Raw genomic sequence first — 27,571 nt, forward strand, 5'->3', positions numbered from 1 at the left:
ACGGACTGTGCTCCCTCGAAGCCTCATTTCCTCACCGCCCAGTACAGGGCCTGTGCTGCCTTGGAGGGTGCCGGGAGGACTCCATAGGCTGCCCGCAGGCCTGGGGCAGAGTAAGTGGATGAAAACAGCCTCAGGGGCTGTGAAAGTGCACCCAGGGGACAGGGTGGGGGACCCCCATCTTGGTGTCTTGTCCTCGGCAGGGCCAGGAGTATCAGCCTGCCCCAGGTCGCTGGGCAGCAAATGGGTCAGATGTAAGCACAGCCAACAAGGCCTTGCGACACCCTGGACAGCTGTGGACAGCAGCTGGGTGACAAGAGCGCAGGCAGGCAGGTGTCGCTCACACCGGGCCGCAGGAAGCACCACTGGAGCCTCGCCCGGGAGCACAGAAGCGCAGATCTCAGGAAGCAATGCCCCAGCCGCCCACGGCCACCCTGAAGGGCAAGGCCTACAGCCCCACACCCCCTTCCTCCAGGCCGGCATCTAAATCACCCAAAGAAAGGTAACCCCCCCACCCCGCCCCATGCCGAGTGCAACAACATTGCGGTTCTGCTGAGTCAAGTCAGGTCTAGTCTTGGCTGCTCCTGGTTGATGGAGAGGGGGTGTGGGGTTCAGCTCGCCCCCTCTGGGCTCCCGTTTCCCCACTGGAGCCCCAGCTCTAAGAGCAGAATGGAACGGTTTGTTCTGTTGGCGCCTGCTCTAAAGGGCGCGTCCCTACAGGAGAGGGCAAGTATGAGGCGCCTCCCTGAGATGGAAGGGCGGGCGGCAGGGACGGGCTGAGTGGTGAGGGGCCCTGAGTGCATGGGGGTCTGAGAGAGAGAGAGGAGCGGGCCAAGGGCCACGCCTTGAGTCCCATCCCGTGTCCCTCTTGTTTAGGGGCAAGATCCCGGAGAGCCATCCAGCCGCAGACGCAGCTGTAAGTCAGCCCAGTGGGGCTCGGGGTGGGGCTGGGGCCGATCAGGAGGACATAGCAGGAGAGGCTGAAACGGGACCGATTCTGAGTCAGGCTGGGGAAGGGGCGAGGGTGCGTGTGTGTGCATGTGTGTGCATGTGTGTGCATGTGTGTGTATGTGTGTGCACTTGCGGGGGAGGCAAGGATGCTCTTACGGTGGCACTTTCACGTTCTTCCCACGATGTTGACTTTTTCACACCCACTTGGATTTCTCCTGCCCCTTAGCACCCCCTGCCCCTGTCACTGCCACTCACCCCAAAGAGCCTCTGAGCCCTTCTGATGCTGCCCTGAACTGCCCCACCTATGCCTGGGCAACAGGGAAGTATTCTGCCACGTGCAGTTTTCACTTATTGTGGTGTGTGTGTGTGTGTGTGTGTGTGTGTATGTGTGTGTGAGTGTGAGTGTGAGGGAGGGGCTCACCCAACAGTGCTCACATGCTACCCCCGACTCTGCTCAGGGGTCAGTCCTGGGGAGGTCAGGGTGCCTGCAGAGCCTGCATACAGCCCATGGCGCAGTCCTGAGGGCTTCACTTAGCCAGGGAGAGTGCCCCTGGCAGAGTCCTGGTGTCTGTGCCACCCTCCCCCTGTACTCCCGGCTGTCACATCATAGTGGCACCTTCCACACCTTCCCCCGAGGGACAGTGAGCAGGGGTCTCCGCCCCATCAGCTGCTGCCCTCTACCCCCGACTCTCTGGGTTCTGTCCCCTGTCCTGCCACCTCCCCACGCTTTCTCTCCATTTCTGCAGGCTCCTTCCCGTCAGCATGCACACAGGCTCAGGTCTGCACTGTTAAAAGCAAAATGTATGCACCTTTCTTCCTCTGTTTCTTTTCTTTCCTTTTGGATTTTGGGCCACACCAGTGGTGCTCAGGGATGACTCCTGGCTCTGTGCTCCAGAGTTATTCCTGGTGGGAGACCATATGGGATGCCAGGATTGAACCTGGGTCAGCTGCATGCAAGGCAAATGTCCTACACCCTGTATTCTTTCTCTCTTCCTTCCTTCCTTCCTTCCTTCCTTCCTTCCTTCCTTCCTTCCTTCCTTCCTTCCTTCCTTCCTTCCTTCCTTCCTTCCTTCCTTCCTTCCTTCCTTCCTTCCTTCCTTCCTCTTTCTCTCCCTCCCTCCCTCCCTCCCTCCTTCCCTCCCTTCCTTTTTTTTTTTTCATTTTTCGGTCACACTCAGTGATGCACAGGGGTTACTCCTGGCTCTGCACTCAGGAATTACTCCTGGCAGTGCTCAGGGAACCATATGGGATGCTGGGAATTGAACCTGGGTCGGCCGTGTGCAAGGCAAATGCCCTACCCACTGTGCTATTGCTCCAGCCCCTCCTTCCTTCCTTCTTTCCTTCCTTCTTTCCTTCCTTCCTTTCTTTCTTTCTTTCTTTCTTCCTATCTTTTCTCTTTCTTTCTTTCTCTCTTTCTTTCTTTCTTTCTTTCTTTCTTTCTTTCTTTCTTTCTTTCTTTCTTTCTTTCTTTCTTTCTTTCTTTCTTTCTTTCTTTCTTTCTTTCTTTCTTTCTTTCTTCCTTTCTTTTCTTTAATTTTTTTGCTATTTGGGTCACACCTGGCAATGTTCAGGGGTTGCTCCTGGCTCCGCACTCAGGAATTACTCCTGGTGATGCTCCGGGGACCATATGAAATGCTGGGGATCAAACCCGGGTAGGCCGTGTACAAGGCAAACGCCTTACCCACCGTACTATTGCTCTGGCCCTCCTTTCTTTTTTTTTTTTTTTTTTGCTTTTTGGGTCACACCCAGCAATGCACAGGGGTCACTCTTGGCTCATGCACTCAGGAATCACCCCTGGCGGTGCTCAGGGGACCATATGGGATGCTGGGAATTGAACCCGGGTCGGCCGCGTGCAAGGCAAACGCCCTACCCGCTGTGCTATCGCTCCAGGCCCCTCCTTTCTTTCTTTTTATGCGGGGAGCAACCTATGTTGCTCAGGTCTTGCTCCTGGATCTGCACTCAGGGATCACTCTTGGCAGGGCTCAGGGGGCCTACAAGGGGTGGGGTCCCGAGGACTGAAGCCAGGTTGGCCCAGTGCAAAGCAAGAGCCTCATCTACTGTACTATCCCTCAGGTCCACAAGCACCTCCTTCCAACCCCACTTCCTCAGGTTTTTGCCACTGCCCTTTGTCCCCTTGTTCAGTAATACCAAGGCATTCATTCCCTTGTCTCCCTGTGCACAAGCTCAGAGTTGATTCTCTAGAGTCATTCAAGTTTCAAACTAAATGACATTTTCTCAGCAGCCCTCTCTTTGGCCACCCAATCTCAGTTGCCTGTTGCTTGCCACGTGACTGTTTTGCTTAAAGTTCTCTCTCAAGGGGCTGGAGCAATAGCTCAGTGGGTAGGGAGTTTGCCTTGCACGTGGCCGACCCGGGTTCAATTCCCAGCATCCCATATGGTCCCCTGAGCACCGCCAGGGGTAATTCCTGAATGCAGAGCCAGGAGTAATCCCTGTGCTTCGCCGAGTGTGACCCAAAAAGAAAAAAAAAAACTTCTCTCTCGGGCTGGAGTTATTTTATTTTATTTTCCAGTTTGTCATTTAATTAGTTAATTAATTTACAAAGTTGTTCATGCGAATTTGTTACAGACATTCAATATTCCAACACCATCCTACTACCATTGTACCTTCCTACCATCATTTCCAATTTTTCCAACCACCCCTTAGGCCTGCCCCTATAGCAGTTCCTCAGTATTTAATTTTATATTGCTTATTATAAATAATTTGCTATGATATTGAGATCAAACTGTTTCCTTAGAAAAATAGTAGTGAAAATTGTTGTATCTCACAATGCAGCCATTCAGCCTTTATATAAGAGCTTACTAAGATGCTGTTACACGTTAAGCCTATGTTTATATTTAAGATGTTGTTACATGTTAAGCCTGTGTTTATATGTTGTTAATCGAGACTGGCTGCCTTCTACATTACATCCACTCAATCTGGTATGCTACTCCTGGCTTATCAGTGTTGGCATCCATGTGCTTCAGGAAGTCCAAAATTTATAAGGGGGTGGGGGCTGGAGCGATAGCACAGTGGGTAGGGCTTTGCCTTGCACTTGGCTGACCCGGGTTCGATTCCCAGCATCCCATATGGCCCCCTGAGCACCGCCAGGAGTGATTCCTGAGTGCAGAGCCAGGAGTAACCCTTGTGCATCACCCGGTGTGACCCAAAAAGGAAAAAAAAATTATAAGGGGGTGATATAGCTGGAGGTAAATTTTTATCTGGGTGGCAGCTTTGGGGCATGTTGCCGGGGCTTCCAGAATGTGGGGAGGTAGCCCATCCCCAACTCCATGAAAACCTGGAGACTTCAGTCACAAAACCCAAAATACAAAACAGAAATTAATCTGTTGAAAAACACAATACCTGAGAGTTTCAACAGATTAATTTCTGGATAAGGCTCATCCCAAGCAGTGAAGTCCAGCCAGGAACATGGCAGTGATTGTGGAGTGTGGAGAATTTTGGCTGCCTGGACTGTTTGGGTGGGTGCTGGGCTCACCTGGCCCCCTCCAGGGTACCTCGGACAACTCAGCCTTCTGTGATGTCCGGAAGAATCTCTGCAACTTGTTGATCTGATCTCTTTCGATACTTGTTTATGAGTCTTTATTTATTTATGGATCATGGCTGGTGAATAAGCTTCCTTGGTGCCGGAGGCAGTTTATGGACATGACTCTTGGGCTGGAGTTATTGTATGAAGTTGTTGGCTTATTTATTATCTAGGACTTAAGCTCCCCAGGGCAGCCATTCTTGTTTCATTCACCAGTTTATATGCTGTGCCCAAAACGATGTTTAGTACAAAATAGGTATTTACTATGCATTTGCCAAATCAACAAACAGTACAAATCATGTGATCTCTCTCTCTCTCTCTCTCTCTCTCTCTCTCTCTCTCTCTCTCTCTCGGGGTGGTCAGGGTCAGATGAGAACTGGACATACACCCTCTGTGTCAGCATCTCTTGCTTCCCCCATCCCCACACACACCTGCACAGCCCGGGCTCCATCCTGTGGGATGAGGAAAGGCAACGTTTGCCTCCAGGGTTGTGTGTGTGTGTGTGTGTGTGTGTGTGTGTGTGTGTGTGTGTGTGTGTGGTGTGTGCTGAGAGTCAACAGCACGATAGCTCTATGGTCAGAAAGGGCAAGAAAAGCAGGAAGCTGTCTAAGCCCCACCACTGAGGATGGACTGAGCATGGTTGGGTGAGACATAGGGGCTGGGCTCTGGAGTTACCTGGAGGCTACATGAAGAAGGACTGACACTAGACCATGGAGGTGGATGAAATGTTGAAGAGGCCGGGTTAGAAAGAGCAGTTAGGGCCAGAGTGATAGTACAGCAGGTAGGCACTTTCCTTACACATGGCTGACCCTCGCTTGCTCCCCAGCATCCCACATGGTCCCCTGAGTACTGTTAGGAGTGATCCCTGAGCATAGAGCCAGGAGTGACCTCTGAGCATTGCCAAGTGTGCCCCTAACCAAAAAAAATAAAGGGTGCCCAGGCAGCAGGTCTGGAACAAGCAGAGATACAGAATTGGGAGGAGCACAGAATGAGGAGTAGCCCTGGGAAAAACGGATCTCATGGACAAGAAATCATGGACAAGGAGACCCGAAGGCAGGATCAGGCCATATATGAAGCCTCAAGCACTAGAAGGAGGTGCTTGGACTTGGTGTTCCAATGTGCCTCCACCCTTTGCTTGTGACGGGACCTAAGATAAATACTGACCTGGGAGCATTCTTTTTTGGGGGAGTACTGGGGGTGTTTATGGATCCCTTTTTCCAAGTGACTGTGACCGTGCACTGATGTACTGCAGGGTTGGGTAAGCACAAGCATGGCAGGGGTAGGTGAGTGCGAGCATGAACTTAGGGAGGGGGTAAGTGTGAGCACTGCAGGGCTGTGTGACTTAGTGCACTGCAGGGTGGATGGGTGAATATGAACAAGCACTGCAGAGATGGGTTGGTGAGCGCAAGCATGCACTGCAGGGGTGAGTGTGTGAGGGCAAGCATGCACTGCAGGCATGGGTGGGTGAGTGAGCATGCGTTACAGGGGTGGGTGGGTGAATACAAAGGTGTACAGAAGAGGTGGGTGAGCATGAGTGTGCCCTGCAGGGGTGTGTGAGTGTGAAGGGGCACTGCAGAGATGGGCGGATGAGTGAATGTGTACTGCAAGGGTGGGTGAGTGTGAGCATACACTGCAGGGGTGGATGGGTGAGTGTGATCATACACTGCAGGGATGGGTGGGCAAGTGTGAGCATGCACCGCAGGGGTGGATGGGCGAGTGCGAGCATCACTGCAGGGGTGGATGGATGAGTGTGAATGTGTACTGTAAGGGTGGGTGAGTGTGATCATACACTGCAGGGATGGGTGGGCAAATGTGAGCATGCATTGCAGGGGTGGATGGGTGAGTGCAAGCATACACTGCAGGGATGGATGGATGAGTGTGAATGTGTACTGTAAGGGTAGGTGAGTGTGAGCATGCACTGCAGGGGTGTGTGAGTGTTGAAGTGCACTGTAGGGGTGGATGGTGAAGAGCTCTGGTGGCCATAGGAAGCGTCTGCAGGCTTAGGAGAAGTGGATTATGCAGGAGGAGAGCTGTCTTCAGGCCCAGCCTGCAGCCTGTGGAAGCATGCGGGGCCAGGCGAAGGGGCACAGCAAAGGCAGAGGAAGGAATCCGCATGTGGGGTGCTGAGACATTGGAAGAACAGACTCAAGGCTCTTGGCGTCATCTTCCAGCCAGGCTGAGCACCTGCCAGGCTGACCTCAGTGCCAGAAGAATGGGCGATGCTCAGAGACAGACCTGCCCTGGCCCCAGAGGGATGATGATGACAATGACATTGGGTCCTCCCGATGGTCCTCCCCACACCAAAGAGAACTTCGAGAACTGCGCTGTGTGTGTGTGTGTGTGTGTGTGTGTGTGTGTGTTTAAAATCTGGCAGCAATTGGATCTTTGGTTATTCAAGAAAATAATCAAAAGGGTCTTCGGCAGGAACTAAGTAGAACCTTCCTCCTGGGTTCTAGAATATTGGAGTATAGTTCTTTCCAAGCTGCCATTTGCCGAACACTTGCTTTGCACTCAGAACTTTGTTCAGCTTCTGTTGTTCCTAGGATGTCACTGGGACAAGTACACTGATCAGAGTAGCTACTTAGCACCTATGGATTGAGGATGATCCCCACATTCAGAGCACTGGGCACTCACTTCTGAGTGAGCGGAACTTGATACCTCATTGGGGGAGACCGGGAGCAAATAAGCCAATCGCTACTCTGCTCTCTGCATAGCAGCAATGTGGTCAGCTGGCTAGGGGGAGAACTGGAGGTGGATGACGTGATCCCTGACCGAGTGCTCAGTGGTCAGAGGTGGGACATTAGAGTTAAGGCCAGAAGGACAGAAATAAGTGTGCCACTAGCAGTCCTGGCGGAGAGAGGGGAGTGACAGCCAGGCTCTGGGGCCAATGAACTTGCCCACATAAGACCATCAGGAAAGTCAGGAGAAGGCAGAGAAGGCCAAATTTGAAGAAGGTGGGAGGTAATATTGGACTCCTAGCCGGGCACACCCACAGGTGAGGGGCCTGAAATAAATCCTAAAGCTAAGTCAGAGGAGGGTTTTAGACAAGAGCATGAGATGAAGTATAGTACAGTGAGTAAGATGTCTGCCTTATAGTACAGTGGGTAAGGTGTTTGTCTTGCATATGGCAGACCTCAGTTTGTTCCCCAGCATCCAGTATGGTCCACTCCTAATACCTGCCAGGAGAGATCCCTGAGCTCAGTAGGTCCTGAGCATTACTGGGTGTGATACCCCCTACACACCAAAAAAAAGAAAAGAAAAGAAAAAGCATGAGATGAGCTGATATGGGCTATATAGGTTGGAAACAGGATGTATCGCTGGGTGAACAATAAACTTAGGTGGAACCATGTCTGTGCACTGGACAAAGGATGGTGATATGACTTGACCCAAGGTGGGGGTAGAGATAAAGGCATGAATAACTTGATTGTCAATTTTTATTTATTTTTTTGCTTTTTGGGTCACACCTGCCAGTGCACAGGGGTTACTCCTGGCTCATGCTCATGAATTACTCCTGGCGGTGCTCAGGGGACCATATGGGATGCTGGGAATCGAACCTGGGTTGGCCGCGTGCAAGGCGAACGCCCTACCCGTTGTACTATTGCTCCAGCCCCTGATTGTCAATTTTTAGAGGTGGTGAAATGGGGAGCAGGGAGCAGAGGCTCTCAACAGGGTCTCAATGCCTACGTCCTTGGCAAGTGCTTGTGGACTTTGACTAAGGGGTGCTGCTGAGGGAGCAGAGGGTAGAAGACTTGTAAGAATCTTCTGTAAGAAGAAATGCCACGGATATAGTGAAGTCAGACTTGAAAATGTAACTGTACAAAAAGATGGAATCACAGGCAGAATAAATTTAAATTGCTGGGTCTCTGCAACTGTTAGAGAGGAATCAAGAGGGGGATTGATGTCGGTGGGACTTATGTGAAGTGGGGTGGCTTATGTGAAGCGGGGAGGAGAGAGATGGTCGCTTTCTCCCAATCTGCCTCTGCCACCCAGCACCCAAAGTTATTGGGTTCTTGTCTCACCTCACAGAAAAGAATTTCAGTAGACAAACAGTGAAGTAAAACAGATTTTATTTGAAGGGGAGAAGGGAGAGAAAGTGGGAGAGAGTGGAGGACAATGTGCTCAAGAGAGAAGCTGGGCTTCCAAGGGCAGAGAGAGCCTCTACATGCATCCTAGCATTGGACTTGAAAGCATGAAAGTACACATCTCAAGAGTGGAGGTGCTGGTGACACGTGCTCGGGCGACATATGTGCTCGGCCACGTGGGCCCAAGCAGATATGGGCTCGGGCAGCAAATGTGTGCCCTTCCTTTGTTCAAGGTGGCTTTTATAGGGTTTTTCCAACCTGCCCCCACATGGGGCTTCTACCTAGATAAGAGTCCATTACTAGGGTTGTTGCTAAGTGGGTAGATCTCCTTTTCTTGACCTTTGGTCCTGCTGGGTCTTCTCTAGGAGGATGGGCCCAGCCTTCTCTGGTCTGGTCAGGGCTAGCTTAGGGTTAATCGGATGAAAGGAAGGAATTGAGGGTTCTCCAGTAATTTCCTTCAGGCCTTTTCTGTAGGGAGGGGTTCAGTCTCCTCAGGTCTGCTGCTGGTGAAGGTTTTTTTTTTTTTTTTTCAAAAAAATAAGGTATTTTTTTTTAAATCACCAAGTGGAGGGTTACAAAGTTCTCAGGATTATGTCAGTTATACAATACTCAAACACCCTTCCCTTCACCAGTGCCCATCTTCCATTACCAATCCCCCCAGTATATCTGCCGTCCCCTCCCACCTCCCCAGTCCCCACCCTTGTACGTGATAAGTTTCACTTCGTTTACGCTTATCTCTATTACATTCCATGTTTCAACACACAACTCACTACCGTTGCTGGGGATTGCTGGTGAAGGTTTATCAGGTCTTGCTTTCTGTATCCACAAGGTGGATCAGACTTACGAATAGTGTTTTTATTACTTCCAGAAATTTCATTGCCATCATTGGGGGCGGTGTGGGGGGGCTTCCCTAACCTACCTGCATCAGGAAGGAGAGACAGAATAGGGGTAGGGCTTTGGCCTTGCACATATCCAATCCCAGTTTGATCCCTGGTACCACATATGATGTCCTGAGCCCTGTCAGGATTGATCCCTGAGCACAGAGCCAGGAGTAAGCCCTGAACACAGCCAGGGATAGTCCCCAAACCCAAACCAACCAACAAACACAAAGAGCAAGGAAATGCCTGCAAAGGAGGTGAGCGAGGAACAGCAGTGACAGCAGGGGGCCTAGAAAGGTGCAGCTGTCCTCAGCACAAAGGAACTTCTGGGAGCACAAAGGGAGGGCAGCGAGCTGACTGACTGCAGAAGCTGACCGGAACAGGTGGACAGAAACCTGAGCAGAGAAGACAGGAGATTAAGTTTGGGGAACTCTTCCAAGGAACTATTGGCTTGGGTTTGGAGACCACACCCAGTGATGCTCAGGGCTGCGCCCAGCTCTGTGCTCTGGGGTTGCCCTTGTGGTGTTCGGAGGATCACGCGGTACCACGGATCAGGGATTTTTCTCCAAAGGAAGAGCAGAGAGCTGGGGTGGGGGTTGAAGGAGTGTCGGGACAGGGTTGGTGGGTTATATTTTTGTTTGTTTGTTCTGATAGTTTAGGTTAAGGGTGTGTGGCAAGAGTTGCCTCTCTGTTATTGAGAAAGGACTGGATGGGAGCCTGCTGGGAGGGTGTGGCAGGACGGAGGCTGGGGTTGGGGACAGACGCAGGAGGGGGAGAAGACGCTGAATGAAAGAATGGGAGAACTCAAGGGGCTGGAGAAATAGCACAGCAGGTAGGGTGTTTGCTTTGCACACGGCCCACCCGGTTGACCTGGGTTCGATTCCCAGCGTCCCATATGGTCCGCTGAGCACCGCTGGGGGTAATTCCTGAGTGCAGAGCCAGGAATAACCCCTGAGCATTGCCGGGTGTGACCCCCCCAAAAAAAAAGAAAAAGAATGGGAGTACTTGAGCTCTGCCCTGATAGTCAGGGCGCCTCTCACAAACCTTCCCTGTGGTAAGAAGGCGTGACAGGTAGTGCTGAGACCAGGTGTTTGGACCAGGAGAGACTTACCTCAGAGAACTAGGAGGTGGGCAGAGCTGAGTCAGATGTCGGGAGGCTCACAGGGGAAGGGCCCCTGATGGCAAACAGGTGAGGTTTGGGTCAGCATAGAGCAAGGGGCAGTGCGAGGAGCCCCTCGAGAGGGGGTGGCGGGGGGACCCTGGAGCCCTAGATCGGCCAGAGGCTTCCCAGATGCCCTTTCCTTGTCCCTGCCAGGTGAGGGAGCTGGTAGAGAAGAGGGAGCTGGTCCATATGCTGAAGCAGTCTCAGGAGCTCCTGCTGGCCACGGCGGCCCAGCAACTCGGCAACCCCCGGCAGGGCTTCATGAAGTGCTTGTTAGAGGCCGAGGAGGAGGAGGCGGCCTTGCATCGGAGGGCCGCCAGGGCCCAGGGCCTGCCGAACCGGAAGTCCGCCAGGGCCCTCACCCCGGTGCCCATCTCAGGCCCCAGCCTGTCTCCCTTCATCTCTCAGCACCCCCCGGTGGCCACTATGGCCATGGCTTCGCCCTGGGTCCGGCTGCCAACCCCGGCGCCAGTCCCTTCCTCGATGGGAGCCCCAGGGCTGGGCTCAGTGCTGGGGTTGCCGATCCCCGCTCTGGAGGTGGGCTGGAAGAGGACTGAGCTCTTGCCCCAGAGTGACGAGAGGAACTACTTACGGTAAGTGCTACCCCAGACACCCTGCGGTTCCTGCCTCTCAGACTCCTCCCTCTCTCTCACTCTCTCTCTCTCTTTCTCTCTCTCTGTGCTTAGGACTTACTCCTGCGGTATTCAGGGCTTACTCCTAACTCAGTGCTCAGAGATCACCCCGGGAACCCTAGGGGATACCCGGGATCGAACCCAGCTTGGTCCCGTGCAAGGCAAACACCCTACCCACTGTACTATATTGCTCAGCCCGTTTTTTTTGTTTGTTTGTTTCCGTGTAAGGCCATACCCAATAATGCTCCAGGCTCTGTGCTCAGGAGTGACGCCTGGCCGTGCTTGAGGACCATACAAGCTAGGAACTGAACCGGGGTCAGCGGCACGGGGGGTGCTTGCCCCCAGTACTCTCTGTCCGGCCCTGCATGGGCGCCTTCCCTCCAGTCTCTCTCGTACTTTCCCGACTCACAGCCTCCCCCGCCATGACTGCCTCTGCCCCCAGCACCCCGCCTTCTGTGACTTTCAGCTGCGGGTCCCTGGGCACATACCCCACCCGATTCTACCCTGCAGGTACGAGCAGGAGGAGCACACCCTGATGCAGCTGTTCCAGAACTGGGAGGAGAGGCTGGAGGAGCAACTCACCATTAAGCAGGAAGAGGGTGAGGCGGGGCAGAACCTCTAGGCCTCCAGGGTTGATCTCAGGGTGGGTGGGGTGCACAGAGCACCCTTCCCCCGCCCTGCGGGTGGCTTATCCAGGAGAGTCTGGAGAGGGGGAGGGGGCCTCTGCAGGGGGGGTCGGGGCGGGGGGGGGGGGGGGAGCTGGCTCTCAGCATGCGCCTGGGGTCCGGAGTCCCTGCCCCTCTGCAAAGGTAGAAAGCTCTGCAGACAGTGCGGTCTCCCCAGCTGCAGCCCACTGTAGGGGTCCTCTGTAGAGGCAGCTGGGGTGAGAAGTAGGGCTCCAGCCATCTGCCCCCACCCCCCTGCCTCGCACCCCATTTGTCCTAGCCCATCCCGTACCGCTTGGCAAAGCTGCTGGTCCTGGATAGCTCCCCACTGCCTTCCTCTGCCAGCAACGCTGTGTGGGTTCTGCCCTCCCAGCCTGCTTTGCATATGCCTGCTTTCATGGTTTGTTTTGGGGTCACACCCAGCCGTGCTCAGGGCTTACTCCTGGCTCTGAGCTCACGGTCAGTGCTGGCAGGCTTGGGGGATCCTATGGGGTGCCAGGGATTGAGCTCAGGTCGGCCACATTCAAGGCAAGTGCCCTACCTGCTGGACTGTCACTCCAGGTCCTACACGCATTTTTTTTTTTCCATTCTTCCCACTGGCCCTATGCCCAGAGGAGCAGGGGTCGTGTACTGCTTCCTCTGGGTCTCACATTGCCACTGCTGGCCTGGCCACCCCTCACCCTGCCCCCAGGAATGTATCCTCTCCCACCCGTGGCTCCCATCAAAAGTCAGTGCCCCCGGGCCACACTGGTACACTCAGCCTTCGCCAAGTGTGCATGTCGACCACCTTGTTGAAAGTGCCCCCTTCAGCATCCAACTTCCCTAGCCAGTTTTCGGGGGGCCTTTCCCACGTGCCACTGGGGTTCAAAAAGGTAGAGACCCATTTTTCCTCAACACAGGCTGGCCCCCAGCATGACCACCAAGTCACAGGTGTGTGTGTGTGTGTGTGTGTGTGTGTGTGTGTGTGTGTCTGTCTGTCTGTCTGTCTGTCTGTAGAATTGGCAAAGTGGCGGTTGGACAGTTTGGGGGGTTATTGTGGATTAACTCCCCTATATCCCAGCCTCTTTGCAGAAACCAAATGTGTCCCTTTGGGGGGTGGGGGCATACCCAGTGGTACTCTGGGGCTCCTCTGGGCTGGGGAGTGCTCCTAGCAATGCTAAGGGAACTATGTGATGCCAGAGTCTGAACCCGCATCTCCTTTATGTACGTGCCCTTGCAAAAGTCTCATTGTTTTGGGGCTGGAGTGATAGCACAGAGAGTAGGGCATTTCCCTTGCAGGCGGCCAACCTGGGTTTGATTTCCAACATCCCATATGGTCCCCTGAGCACCGCCAGAAGTGATTCCTGAATGCTATGAGCCAGGAGTAACCCCCTGTGCAATTCTGGGTGTGACCCAAAAGCCAAAAAAAAAAAAAAGAGTCTCTTAATTGTTTTGCTTTTGAGCTACAACTGGCAGTATTCAGGGGCAAGTTCAATACTTGGGGTGTGGGGGCACTCCTGGTTGTACTTGTGGGACCCAGACCTTATGCAGGCAAAGTGTGTACTCTGGTTCCTACTGAACTTTCTTTCTGTCCCCAAAGGCCTTTTAAAAAAATTCCTGAGGCTGGAGCAATATAGTACAGTGGGTATGGCATTTTCCTTGCACAAGGCTAATTAGGTTCAATCCCCAGTACCCTAATGGGATTTGAGCTTGGCCCTTGTGACCTCTGTCAATGCTTGGTATTGGAGCTTGGCCCCTGTGATGCAGAGAGACTCACACCAGGGCCGACTACATACATAGCAAGCACCTTAGCCCCTGCACTATCTCTCTGGCCCCTCATATTTCCAATAAGGGCCACAGCCTATGAAACGTGCTCCTGAGCTCAGTCACACTTCCAATGGTATAAGCCTCATAACTTAGTGCTTGGGGACAATAGGGTCACATCTGAGGTGCTGGGGTTGGGGGCAGAAGTCAGAGGTCAAACTCAGGCCCTTGTGCATGCTTAGACACACCACTTGAACTCTCTCCTTGGACACTTAACGCAGAACCTGTCTTCATCTTCACAGCAGGAAAAAGCACTCTACACTTTTACAAGGTTACTGCAAAAATAAATTGAGGGGCTGGAGAGATAAACACAGTGGGTAGAATGTTTGCCTTGCTCGTGGCTGACCCGGGTTCGATTCCCAGCATCCCATATGGTCTCCTGAGCACCACCAGGGGTGATTCCTGAGTGCAGAGCCAGGAGTGATCCCTGTGCATTGCTGGGTGTGACCCAAAAGGCAAAAATAAATAAATAAATAAATAAATAAATAACCTTTTTTCTTCGCGCCAAAAAAATAGTACAGCGAGTAGTAGTCCAGCCGTACTACTAGCCTGTGGATGACATGAGTTCGATCCCCAGGACTCCACATGATCTGCCATGCACCTCCAGGAGTAATTCCTGAGCAGTCAGGAGTAACTCCTGACCATCACTGGGTGTGGTCCCAACCCCCCCACTCAAAAAAAATGTAGAAAAATGTTTTTCTTTGGTGATGCTGGGGAGCAAACCCAGGACCTCGCCCTTGTGAAGCAAACGTTCTACCGCTGAGCACCACGCCTGACTCCGGGCTACTATAAACATTAAATGCAGAAACTAGCTGGAAAAGAGCCTCACTAGGTGCCTGGCACATAGCAGGAATGCTAGGGAGTGAGCATGGTGCAGTGAGGGTTGAGAGGTCACAAGCTAGTACAGGGCATAAGACATTTGCTTTACATGTGGCCGGTCCGGGTTCAATCCCCAGCACCTCATATTGGGTGCTTGACAAGAGCGATTCCTAAGAACTGAGACAGGAGTAATCCCTGACCACCCTCTTCCCCAAATAATAGAGAAAGAGAAGGAGGCTGCTACTTAGCTTTTATTTTTAAAAAATTTATTATTTGCTTTTTTTTTTTTTTTTTGGTCACACCTGGCGATGCACAGGGGTTACTCCTGGCTCTGTACTCAGGAATTACTCCTTGCGGTGCTCAGGGGACCATATGGGATGCTGGGAATCGAATCCGGGTTGGCCGCATGCAAGGCAAACGCCCTACCCATTGTGCTATTGCTCCAGCCCCTTAGCTTTTATTTTTGGTGGTAGTTTTTCATTTGTTCGTTTGTTTGTTTTAAGGGGGCACATCCAGCAATGCTCAGCCCTGTGGTGTTCAGGGCACCATGTGGGATGCTGGGAATTGAACCCAGGTCAGCCCCGAGCAAGAGGTGTAATGCCCTACCTGCTGTTCTATTGCTCCAGCCCCATGGTTAGCTTAGCTGTTGCCTCATGAGCTGGGCGGCCTCTGTCTAATGGAACAGGAGAGCCTGTGAGTCCACACCAGGACACTTCTGCACTTTTAGTCATCTCTGACCATGGTGGCAGGGATGCTGGGCAGGAAGGGGCATGAAGATGGTATGACGGAAACTGGAGACCCCTCCACCCCACATGACTCGGCTGCATACCCTCCCCACCCCAGCCTTTCGCAGCTACTTTGAGATCTTCAAAGGCCATGGTGAAGTGGACGCACAGAGCCTGGAGAATATCCTGCTTTACGTGGGCATCCCCTTGATGCCGACCCAGGTGGAGGCTGCCTTGATAAGCGCTGATGTGGACGGTGAGTGGGGGAGCTTTGTTCTGTGTCCACCTGCTGGTGTGCACGAGAGGCTGGATCCAGATCCCTAGCACCAATGGTCCCTAGGCACCATGCACCAGGAGTGACGCCCTCTCCCCTTAGTAAGGCACCAGGAGTAGCCTCTGAGCACTGCTGGGTGCGATCCTAAACTAACTAACCAGCTGGCCGAGACTGCTAGCTAGATCTAATCCAAGGCAATCTTGGAGTCACTTTTGACAAATGATCTTTGATATTAAAATTCCCTTGGGAGGGTGCTCCTGATATGACCCGAGAGTATACGCTAAGTAGTATACCTGGCTCGCAATGCTGAGCCAGCCCAGCCTGGAAGGCCCCTACTACCCTCTTGTTCCTCTGCCCTTCACAGGAGATGGTCATGTGACCTTCAAAGACTTCTTGACTGTGATGACAGATAACAGGCGCTTCTTCTCCTCTGTGGGTGAGCTGGGGGAGGGGGGAGGGGGCTGATGGGGGAGGAGTAGGCACCCAGGGCCACCCCAGTGGTAATGGTAGTCACCATCCCATGTTCCCAGAAGAGAATGCCCTGACGGACACAGCTCCCTTGAACCCCCACACTCTGTTCTTTGAGATCCTGTCTCTGCTGGTAGAAATGCTGGCCTTACCCGAGGCAACCTTGGAAGAGATCACCAGGTGAGTGGGGCTGATGGAGGGTGGGGGGTTGTGGACACATAAATGACACCAGCATTTTGGCAGCAAAGGACTTTGGGTCATTAGACTTTGCGTTGCAGAAATTCAAATAAAATGAACTTCCGCAAAAGGTGAATGGGTTGGTTCACACAACTAGCCAGGACCTCAGGAAGGGTTGGATCCAGGAGACCAAAATTTCTTCTCATCCTCTACATTCACTGGCTTCAAATTTAACACTTTTCCTATAGTGGGATTGATTGATGTCAACTGATAACCCTTCTAGCTTAGCAACCTCAAGAACAAGAGGAATTATTTTATTATGGGGGTCCAGAGGGGGCTTAGGTCCACACCTGGCTCTGCCTAGGGCTTACTCCTGGCTCTCTGGTTAGAGAGCACTCCTGGCAGGGCTTGGGTACCATATGCAGTGCCAGGAATGGACCTTGAACTGGCCATGTGCAAGGCAAGTGCCTTACTCACTGTATTGTCTCTCCAGCCCCAAGAGGAATTATTTTTTTGTAGTACTCATAGACGGTTTCCAGAAAAGGAATGTGGAGAGTCTTCCTGGAGGTCAGATAGCATAAAAGACGGGGCCTCCCTTTAATCTATGTGGGCAAGAGTGGGGTTTGTGGCTGACCTAAGGAAGAGATGCTATGTTCAAACCACATGAACACTTGAGGGCTCGAAGCAAAGGATGAAGGCATAATGGCCCTTCACTGACTTACCCAGCTGTGCGCAGGGCTTTTTCCTGGTTCCGTGCTCAGGGATCACTCCGGGCAGGCTTGGAGGATCTAATGAGATTCTGGGGATTGAAACTGGGTCTGCCGCATGCAAAGTCTACCCATAGTTTTATCTTTCTGGCCTGGTATAATCTAGAAATTTAAAAATACATTTATTTATCAATAACAATCCCATTATATGTTAATATAAAAACATTTCAAGTGAAAATTATCTTTCAAAACACAAAAAAAAGGTAGTAAGAAGAATGAGATTATTTTACAATGTTGCAAATCTGAGTGATGTCTGGCATAGAATAGCTATCCTCATCTCTGCTTATGCAGTCAATCTGGTACAATATGTTGTTTTGTTTGGAGTTTTTTCAAACAAAGATTTTCTATGAAGAAAATCTGCCCTCACAAAGCATGTAATTAGAAAAGAGAATATTTTTAAAATTTTCATTTTATTTTTATAAAATTGTTCATAATGATTTATTACATCCATTATTCCAACACCAATCCCACTACCATTATACCTTCACATCACCATTGTTTTGAATTTTCCCAGCCACCACCCAAACCTGCTCCAATAGCAGGCCCTAAATACTTTATTCTGTACTGCTTATTATGAATAATTCATTAAAAATGATCAAAAAGATTTTCTTAGGAGTGTGTGAAGATTGTTTTATGTCACCCTGGAGCAATTAGGCCCCTGTATAAGAGGTTACTAACATATTGTTACAGGTTAAGTCTTGTGTGTTAATATTTTCTTGATTGAAATTGGTTACTTTCTACTTACATCCCATTCTATGTGGTGTGCTACTCCTGGTATATCAGTGATATAGAGTATGAGATGTTGCTTCAGGAATTCCAAAATTTTAAATGAGGTGATACAGCTGGAATTAATTTTTTTTTCTTTTTGGGTCACACCCGGTGATGCACAGGGGTTTCTCCTGGCTCACTCAGGAATTACTCCCTGGAGGTGCTCAGGGGACCATATGGGGTGCTGGGAATCGAACCCAGGTCGGCCACATGCAAGGCAAATGCCCTACCCACTGTGCTATAGCTCCAGCCCCTGGAGTTAAATTTTTAACTGGATGGTGACTTTGGGGTCTGGAAGCATCTCTGCAACTTGCTGCTCTCCTTCGAGATTTATTTATGAATTTATGGATCATGACTGGTTAATGAGCTTATACGGTGCCAGAGGCAGTTCATGGACGTGACCACCAGGCTCCCAGAAGAGCAGGGAGTTGGGGGGAGGTAGCTCATCCTTCACTCTTTGAGAGCCTTGAGATTTTGGTCACAAAACCCACATTGAAAAAAGGAAGTATTTTGTGAATCTTTTCATTGGATCGTCTCATAATAATATGAAATTTTTCTTATCGGTGGAATGTTGGGTCACAACCAGCTGCGCTGGGGGATATTACTGGATCTATACTCAGGAATGACTCCTGAAGGGACCACATGTGGTTCTGAGGATGAGAACTGAGTTGTCTGAATTCAAGGCAAGCACCCTAATACAATCTCCCTGGCTCAATTTTTAAAAATATTAGTGATAGCACAGCAGTAGGGTTTTTGCCTTGAATGTGGTCGACCCAGATTCGATTCCTCCATCCCTCTTGGAGAGCCCAGCAAGCTACTGAGAGTATTCCCACCTGCACGGCAGAGCCTGGCAAGCTACCCGTAGCATATTCAATATGCCAAAAACAGTAACAACAAGTCTCACAATGGAGACATTACTGGTGCCTGCTCGAGCAACTCTATGAACAACAGGATATGTTTAACAAGTGGTTAATGGTATTAAGATCAGTTGCAAGGTGCAATTTGAAAGCATATAAATGAATTTTTGTGCTCTTTTAAATAAAGAATTATTGATCTATCCTGTAGCTTGAATAGATTTTTTTTTCCTGCTTTTTGGGTCACACCGGGCAATGCTCAGGGATCAATCCTGGCTCTGCACTCAGGAATTAGTCCTGGTGTGGCTCAGGGTACCGTATGAGATGCCAGGGATCATACCTGGGTTGGCCGTGTGCATGGCAAATGCCCTACCCACTCTACTGTCACTCTGGCCCCTAATAAATCTTTTTTCATGGTTAATTTTGAAACATGCATCACCATTAGAAAATACTGTGTACTTTCCAAAAGTTGAGATAACTCATTATAATTACATAGACATTAATTGTATAAAATGTAGTTTTAAATGGTCAATGAACTTATACATTATGGATGATTGCTCATATCACCAATGTTAGAAAAGCCTAAGTATTCTGTTGTATGTCTGTAAACTACAAACACGAACACATCCGTGATAATGGACTTAAGTTTTCCAAAATTTGAATTTTTTTACCCTACAACTTAGAGCAGGCAGCAAATACCGTTAGTTATTTTCCTTGGAGGGATGGGTTAATTTCATCCATTTTTAAGAAAATGGCTGTCAACTACCCAGGACTGAATAATCATAATTGGTCTTGGAACTTCCAACTGAGATGGATCTGAGAGTAACAGGGGACTGGGGAGAAAGCTCAAAACTCTGGAATCTTTGCATGAGTCTTAGCCCCATATGGTACCCCACATACCACTGGGCGCCACCCCTGAACACAACAAAGTACCCTGAGCACTACCTTGGGAGTAGCCCCAGACACTGCTGGCGGTGGCCCCCCAAACAGAAAGATTGACAGGAGAGAAGCATATGAAGTTTGGACTGGAGAAGAGCACTCAACAGGCTGGAGCACAAATTTTGCACACGGGAGGGCCGAGGTTGAGAGCGCTGGCACTGCATGGTCCCCCGGCACCCAAATAGAGCGGCACCTGAGTAATGCTGGGTGTGGTCCCAGGATACAAATGAAAAAGGAAATGAATTTTGTCTATGAGTGCTTAGGAGCCCTCACAAGAAAAATGATCCGAAGCTCCTAGGCCTGGGGCTTGCCTAGCACGTCTAGCACGCAGTGGACCCAGGTTTGAACCCCAGCATCCCATAAGGTTCCCTGAACCCGCCCAAGGGTGACCCCTGAGCAGAGAGCCAGGAGTAAGCCATGCATGGAGTAAGCAGGTATGCCCCAGAAACAAAAAGCAAAAACAAAAAACAGAAAAGAAAAAGAAAACCAGGCCTTAGAATGCAGAAGCACTCTAGAGAACTAAAGAAAGAGCAGCTATCATCGAAAAATAACTGCGGGTCCGAGAGCTAGTACAGGAGGAAAGGCACTTGTCTCGCACACAGCCGACCCGGGTTCAGTCCCTCACACCGCATACGGTCCCGCAGCACTGCCAGCATAGCATTGAGTCAGGTATATTCGAAACCTCTGCTCCCCCCCAAACAAACAAACAAAAAGTAACAAATGTATGGACAGACTAAAAATAAAATAAACATTATTTCATTATTTCAGCAAGATTGTCTGTACAGGGTTTGCTCAGTCCCAGTTTGGAGTCCCTGGTGGTCGCGACATGTGGAACGAATGGCCTTTCTGGTACAGAGAGGGTATCTTTCCAAGGGCTCTCTATCTCCAGCTTATTCACTGAAAAATGACCGCCAGCGTTGTTCTTGTATCTGCCATTTTCAGGGGCTTTAACACAAAATAATCAATACACCGGTGTAGAACGTTCTGGGATGGTATGTCCTGACCTTCCTAGAAAAAGGGAACCAGTTCAGTTCACACATTAATCATACAGATGTGGTTTTTTTTTGTTTTGTTTTGCTTTTTGGGTCACACCCGGCGATGCACAGGGGTTACTCCTGGCTCTGCACTCAGGAATTACTCCTGGCGGTGCTCGGGGGACCATATGGGATGCTGGGAATCAAACCCAGGTCGGCCACGTGCAAGGTAAACGCCCTACCCGCTGTGCTATCGCTCTAACCCCCCAGATGCTTTTTCTTGAGACAAATATAGTTTGCAGGATGCAGCAGAGAGCTTTCAGGAATATGCATGGAATGTCAAAAAGAGGTGAAGGAAAGGGCTGTCAGGGCTGGAACACACTCTGCCTGCTGAGCCCTGACCGAGACTAGCACTCCCCACCAACACAAAAGATGAGTTCAAGTTGGAGACTGACTAAAATAAGCGTTCTTCAGTTTCACCAAGGACATGTTTTAAATTGCCATTGCCGTTGACCATTCACTGAGGATCCAGAGACAGGGTTTGGTGCCACTTCTTTTTTTGCTTTTTGGGGCACACCCAGCGATGCTCAGGAATTACTCCTGGCTTTGCACTCAGGAATTACTCCTGACGGTGCCTGGGAGACCTTATGGGGTGCCGGGGATCGAACCCGGGTTGGCCACATGCAAGGCAAACTCCCTACCCTCTGTGCTATCACTCTGACCCCAGGTGTCACTTCTTTAATTAGGTTAAGGATCAGCTTTATCTGCCATTGCTTTTGCAGCCTCAATGCAATTGTCAACCTAGTTAAAGATGATGAAATACCAAGGGACTGAGAAGATAAGCTGCAGACTGGGAGAATCTTTTATGTAAGACATGTCTGGGGGGCCGGAGCGATAACACAGCGGGTAGGGCGTTTGCCTTGCACGAGGCCAACCCAGGTTCGATCCCCGGCATCCCATGGTCCCCCAAGCACTACCAGGAGTAATTCCTGAGTGCAAAGCCAGGAGTAACCCCTGAGCATCGCTGGGTGTGACCCAAAAAGCAAAAAAAAAAAAAAAGAATTCTTTGGCTAGTGAGAAAATACAGGGGTTAAGACCCTTGCCTTGCATACGGCTGACCCAGATTCAATCTCCAATGTGCCCTGAGTACCTTTCAGGTACTGAATGGGTGAAAGTGTATTTCACTCCCTCTGCTAAAAAATAAAAAAAGAAAAATGAAAAAAAAATGAAAAGGAATAAAAACTGAAAGGGCTGGAGATATAGTATAGGAGGTAATTTTGCACACAGCCAAATCAGGTTTGATCTCTGGCACCCCATATGATCCCCACGCACTCCCAGGAGTGATCCCTTATCACCGAGCCAGCCCCGAGCACTGCCAGGTATGCTCCCACAAAACAAAACAAACAAAAAGACACCTCATCAAAGAAGAAATATGGTTGACAAATATGCACAATTATATTTGTTGAGAAAAGGCTCAACATTATTCTTAGAGGCAATAGCAAATTAAAACATGGAGGTAGTTCAAAGGGCTGAAGTGTAGACATGCAGGAGACCCATGGGTGATTTCCAGGACCCCAGCAAAAACCCAAAACAAAAGACCAACCAAGTTCTGGCTGTAAGAGGGCCACACTCTGCTCTTGCAGAGAGGTGTTTCCTACCCAGCCTTCCTCTTGGCACATGGACTTGTCTGGTTCAGGTTTTACATGGGGGTCTAGCACCATTACACTGAGGAATCCCTCTGGACATCCTTTTCTTCGCAGGTAGTCCATTGAAACCCATAATCCCAAGCCCTAAGGATAAGCATAGATCCCAGCGTAAACATCATCTTTCCAAAACTGAATGGCCTCTCCCCAGTGGTCTGGCTCTGGGATCGCTGCCCACATGCCTACCTCTCCCTCCCCACCAGGCTTGAGACTATGGTCTCTGTTAGTCTTAGAACTCAGCAAACTTGTTCCTAACTCCTGAAGATGCTTCCCCACAGAGCTATTTGACTTGTTCTTTCTCCTCCTTCCATCCAAATGTTACGTCCTCTAAGACTTTCTGAGCAAAGGTAGTCCCATCTCACTCCCCTATACCCTGCTTTTTCCTCCCAGCACCCAACAGTACTGACGTATTGTCATATTTACTCATGTCTGATTCTCCTGCTAAGCACCTGCCTAAGTAATTGATTTAGAAAATGTTTTCAGAAGCCAGAGAAATAGTACAGCAGGTAGGGCACTTGCCTTGTATGCAGCTGACCAGAGTTTGATTCCCTATTCTGTATATGGTCCCCGGAGCATCATCAGAGATGATCCCTGAGCATAGAGCCAGGAATAAGCCCTCAGGGTTTGGGTCAGATCTACCTTACTCCTACCAAAAAGAAAAAAAAGTCAAGCCCCGAGCATCCTTAAAACAATGAGAACAATTCATTAAGGAAGGGGCATAAACAGTGGAGGTGGTCGTTGAAGAATGTGCTATTAAGAGAAACACAGTAAGGTCAAAGGCCTGAGAACTGAAGATTTTGTTTCTAGACCTGAACTTACATGGGTAGTGTAGTGGTACTCCTTACTGGTAGTGGGAGGAAGGCTCTCCAGTGGTAGATATAGTGGTGGGTATGATGTATGCATGAAAATTGATGAACAGTATTAGAAATCCTGGTACATCAATCAAAATGGTTTAAAAAAAAAGTGTGGGGCTGGAGTGATAGCTCGTTAGGTAGGTCACTTGCCTTGCATGTGGCTGACCCTTGTTCAATCCCCAGCATTCCATCTAGTCCTGAGCCCTGATAGGAGTGATCCCTGAGCACAAAGCCAGTGATAAACCCTGAGCACCGCTGGGTGTGGCTCAAAACACAAGTGCTTAAGACAATGATGGTTGGAGGAATCATTCCAGGATGGGAGATGTGTGCTGAAAGTAGATAAAGGACCAAATGTGATAATCTCTCAGTATCTGTTTTGCAAACCATAATGCTCCAAAGTAGAGAGTATGGGTGAAATTGTCTGCCTTGGAGGCAGGGGGAGGGTAGGAGAGTGGAGGGGGGGTAATACTGGGGACGTTGGTGGTGGAGAATGTGCACTGGAGGAGGGATGGGTGTTTGATCATTATGATCGAAACTCCCAGGCTGGAGCGATAGCACAGCGGGTAGGGTGTTTGCCTTGCGGCCGACCCGGGTTTGATTCTTCCGTCCCTCTCAGAGAGCCCAGCAAGCTACCGAGAGTATCTCGCCCACATGGCAGAGCCTGGCAAGCTACCCGTGATGTATTCGATACGCCAAAAACAGAAACAAGTCTCACAATGGAGATGTTACTGGTGCCCGCTTGAGCAAATCAATGAGCAATGGGATGACAGTGATAGTGATGATTGAAACTCAAACATGAATGCTTGTAACTGTATCTCACAGTGATTCAATTTAAAAAAACAAAACAAAAACACGAGAGTTGCTATTAAGTCAGGATCTGAGGCAGCTCAGAGCGATGGCCCAGAACTATGAGGAAAGGGGAGAGCATGTCCTTACATGCTGGTTCTTTGGGGCAAGGCTGGCACCCACAGGGGCTTACTTCCCCTGTATTTATAGAGTGCATGAATCAGGGCAAGAAGCAGGAGGCTGACGCCTGACCTGAGACCATGCCCAGAAGTTGCTGAGAAGGGGCGGGAGGGGAAACTCAGGGGGAGCATCTGGAGAGCAGGCTTTGCACGCTGGCTGCTGAAGCTGACTCCTGGGCCCAGCAAGCATCCCCTGAGCACACCAGACCCCAACCACTGCCAGATGTGGTCCAGGAAGAAAACACCAGTAGTTGGGGCCAAGCCTCCACCTACCCTCAGAAGGAAAGAGAGCTTGGGTTTGTTTTTTTTTTTTGCTTTTGTAGTCACACCCAGCGATGCTCAGGGGTTACTCCTGTCTCTGCACTCAGGAATTACTCTTGGTGATGCTTGGGGGACCATATAGGATACCGAAGATAGAACCCAATCAGCAAACACCCTACACCCCAGGGCTTGGGGTTTTGATGGGAGGTTAAGTGGTCATTTGTTAGAGGGCTGGCTTTGGAGCCTCACCAACAGAGACGGTTTTCTGGAGCAGCCTTTGTGCTGAAATCTGCAAGATGAACAAGGTCACTGCTGCTGGCTCATAAAATCCTGAAACCTCTGGTGAATCAATGAAATCGTAGGTCACCCCTACCCAACTCTCCATGGGCCCTACTGCTGAGTACTAACCTGATGGACCTTGTTATTTCACCCTTGCTTTTTAAGCCTACAGTATGAACTGTCTGGTACTTTTCAGAGAAGTCAAGTGCTTTTCAATGACAGGATAGACACCTACTTCCCCACACTTTACATGACCCAGAGTTAGGCGATAACCTGCCAGGGCCACAGGAAGTTAACGACAGCAGATCCTTATCTTGGGGCTCCCAACTCCTGGGCCTGGGTCACTGCTCTGGAGATGGCCAGACAGCAGGGGCAGAGGATACTAAGGGAGGCAGCGGCTGAGCTGAGTGCCTGCCACTTCCCCAGCTATTACCAGAAGAAGCTGAAGGAAGTTACCGCTAAGGCCCAAGAGATGGAACTGGCCGTAGGCCGACTTCGGTCCCGGAAGCAGCTTTCCTTGGAACCACAGCAGGAAGAAACCCTTGTTGAAATTCCAGACCGCAGGGTCCTCAAGGTCCTGAGCCGGCTGAAGCAGAACTATGGTGAGAGCCGTGGGCATGGGGGTACCGCTCTGCTCTGCCCACCTGGCTTCTTGCTCCGACCTCCCCAGTCAGTTCCAGGAGATGGTGAGATGTGTGGCTTAACCGAGGTGCATTAGTCAAGGGTCCGATTCCCCAAGCTCCCACCATCTGGAGCCCTCTGTCAAAGACCCTCTACACGGGCTCTCCTCTCCTGCTCAGAGCCTGGCCTGAGAACGAAGCATGATTAGCGATCCTAATTTATTGTTACTGAGCACCACTGGAGTTGCTTACTAGCCCAGACCCTTTGCAGATGTACGAGAAACAAACCCTCCTCATGGCATTTTATCCCATTTTACAGAGGAGAAAACTCAAACTGAGGAAGTTAAAGCAACTGGGTCAAAACCCTACAATCAGTGTCCAAAAGAGAAGACTCCGTGGGGCCGGAGTGATAGTACAACAGGTAAGGTGTTTGCCTTGCATGCGACTGATCTGGCTTTGATCCCCAGCACTTCACTTGGTCTCCTGAGCATCGTCAGAATTCCTGAGTGCAGAGCTGGGGTAACTCCTGAGCACAGCTGGGTGTGGCTCAAAAAGCAGAAAAATAGGACTCCATAACTTGGGCAAGTCTACTGCCCACCCCCTAGTATTAAATTCATTTACTATGCGAAGCGATGGAATAGTAGCTTTCCATGCCCACCAGGCTTTGCCAGGACCCATCACAAAGCTGTCTGCTCCCTTTCAGGCTGTTACTAGTGAGTTGGGGATGAAGCTCAGGGAGCGAGCACTTGCCTTGCCCGGGATGCTCTGGATACAGTACCCTAGCACCCAAGTAAAAAGTACCCTTAATCTCTGGTCAGCATCTGAATGTTCACCATGCATCATCCCTTTGATCTCCACCAGCCCTGCAGAGGATGCCATGAGCACCTCCAGCTCAGAAACTCCAAGGCAGTATTTCAGGATTTCACTAGCATCCCAAAACTGGGTGTGCTCTGAAACCTTTCCCTCTGCTTCTTTCTCCTCTCTGGCCAGGCACCAATCTGCAGAGCCCCTGTATCCAGATGCCCTGCATTCCACTCTGCCCTCGGCTGGAAGCAAAGACAATCAGTCGGAAACAGAGTAGCCAATACGTGTTGGACCAAAGTGCCACTACCTGCCTTAGCACTGACATCCGGAGTCTCCTCTTCCAGGCAGGCTCTCAAGGAAGCCGGTGGGTATCATGGCCCGGTCCAGCCCACCCTTTTTAGGTTGCTGTTGCTTTAGGTCACACCTGGCAATGCTCAGGGGTTATTCCTGGCTTCGCACTTAGGCATTACTCCTGGTGGGGTTCAAGGGACTATATAGGATGCCAGGGATCAAGCCTGGGTTGGCTGTGTGCAAGGCAAATACCCTACCGGCTGTCCTAGCGCTCCGGCTCTCCCCCTGCCCCCTATCTTATGAAGCCCCTGGTCTAACCTCAGGGGAAGTCAGCCTTCTAAGAAACGATGCCTGGGAATCTGCTGCTACTAAAAGAGAATGGATAGAAGGGAGAAGCAACTCACCAGGCCGCTCACGTCTTCCTACTAAGGGGTACACAATCTTTCTTAGGCTGGTGGTGACTGCCTTCTATGGGCCAGAGTATGTCTTGCCCAAGCTTGATTTCCATGTCAGGAGTAGCAGGAACACACTTAACAGCTGGGCCAAGAGATGCCTGGTCCTCAGCAGTACCCCTCTTCCAGGAACTGGGAATAAAAAGGTCCCGGAGGGGCCGGAGAGAGTGCAAAAGGCTGCATGCACGCTTGGCAGGTGGGAGGTCCGGGTTCGACGCCAGCACCGCAGGGACTCCTGAGCAGAGCCAGCAGCACCAAAACAAAACAATGAAAGGGCATTTCTGTAATCAGGTTCCCCTCCCCTTCAGTACACTGACCTGTCTCATTTCTCCCCACTCTTCCCCCCTCTCCTGGCCTCACTAGGGAATACAGCTCTGATGGGCAAAGGTGGCTCAGCTCTGTGCTGGCTCGGACCCACTGACCCTACCCTGAACACTAACGCAGAGCAGCCATTCAAGGCCTGAAAACGAACGAATGGGTCATGGGGCAATGATGCCTGCTGGATTTGCTCTTGTGGCCCAGTGAACCAATAAACACCAAGAACCTCCGCCTCCGTGCCTGTGATGCCAGGGAAGACTCCATGAAGCCACTTGCCACTGGGCTCTTAAGAATCAGGACCCCAGCTTCATCCAGGATTTGGGGGAGTCCCATGCCCCGTGTCCCTCTCTGGATGGGACATCACCAAGGTAGGCACACGCTCTTCTAACTTGCTGGAAAAGCCGCAGTGAACATCAGGGAACTTCTTGGGGGGAAACTATGGCCTCTAGGAGGCCAGGCCCAAGGGAGGGCAAGCGAGCCCCAGGACCCAGCGGCACTCAAGGAAGGGGGCCCTTTGCCAACCTACGCACCACCCCAATCCTCCGACT

General features: G+C 50.7%; 1 protein-coding gene across 1 annotated transcript; it reads left to right on the forward strand.

Annotated features, from left to right (window-relative positions):
• Positions 1 to 407: 407 nt before the first annotated feature.
• SPATA21 (spermatogenesis associated 21) lies at positions 408 to 27,556 on the forward strand. Its single transcript, XM_055139875.1, has 10 exons — positions 408 to 499; positions 10,660 to 10,714; positions 10,762 to 11,204; positions 11,754 to 11,842; positions 15,374 to 15,511; positions 15,894 to 15,965; positions 16,060 to 16,177; positions 24,965 to 25,140; positions 26,149 to 26,326; positions 27,069 to 27,556. The coding sequence occupies exons 1-10, from the start codon at positions 408 to 410 to the stop codon at positions 27,124 to 27,126; spliced, it is 1,419 nt and encodes a 472-aa protein (XP_054995850.1). The 3' UTR covers positions 27,127 to 27,556.
• The last annotated feature ends 15 nt before the right edge of the window (positions 27,557 to 27,571 follow it).

This window comes from Sorex araneus, chromosome 5 (assembly GCF_027595985.1).
Source record: "Sorex araneus isolate mSorAra2 chromosome 5, mSorAra2.pri, whole genome shotgun sequence".
Taxonomy (NCBI): domain Eukaryota; kingdom Metazoa; phylum Chordata; class Mammalia; order Eulipotyphla; family Soricidae; genus Sorex; species Sorex araneus.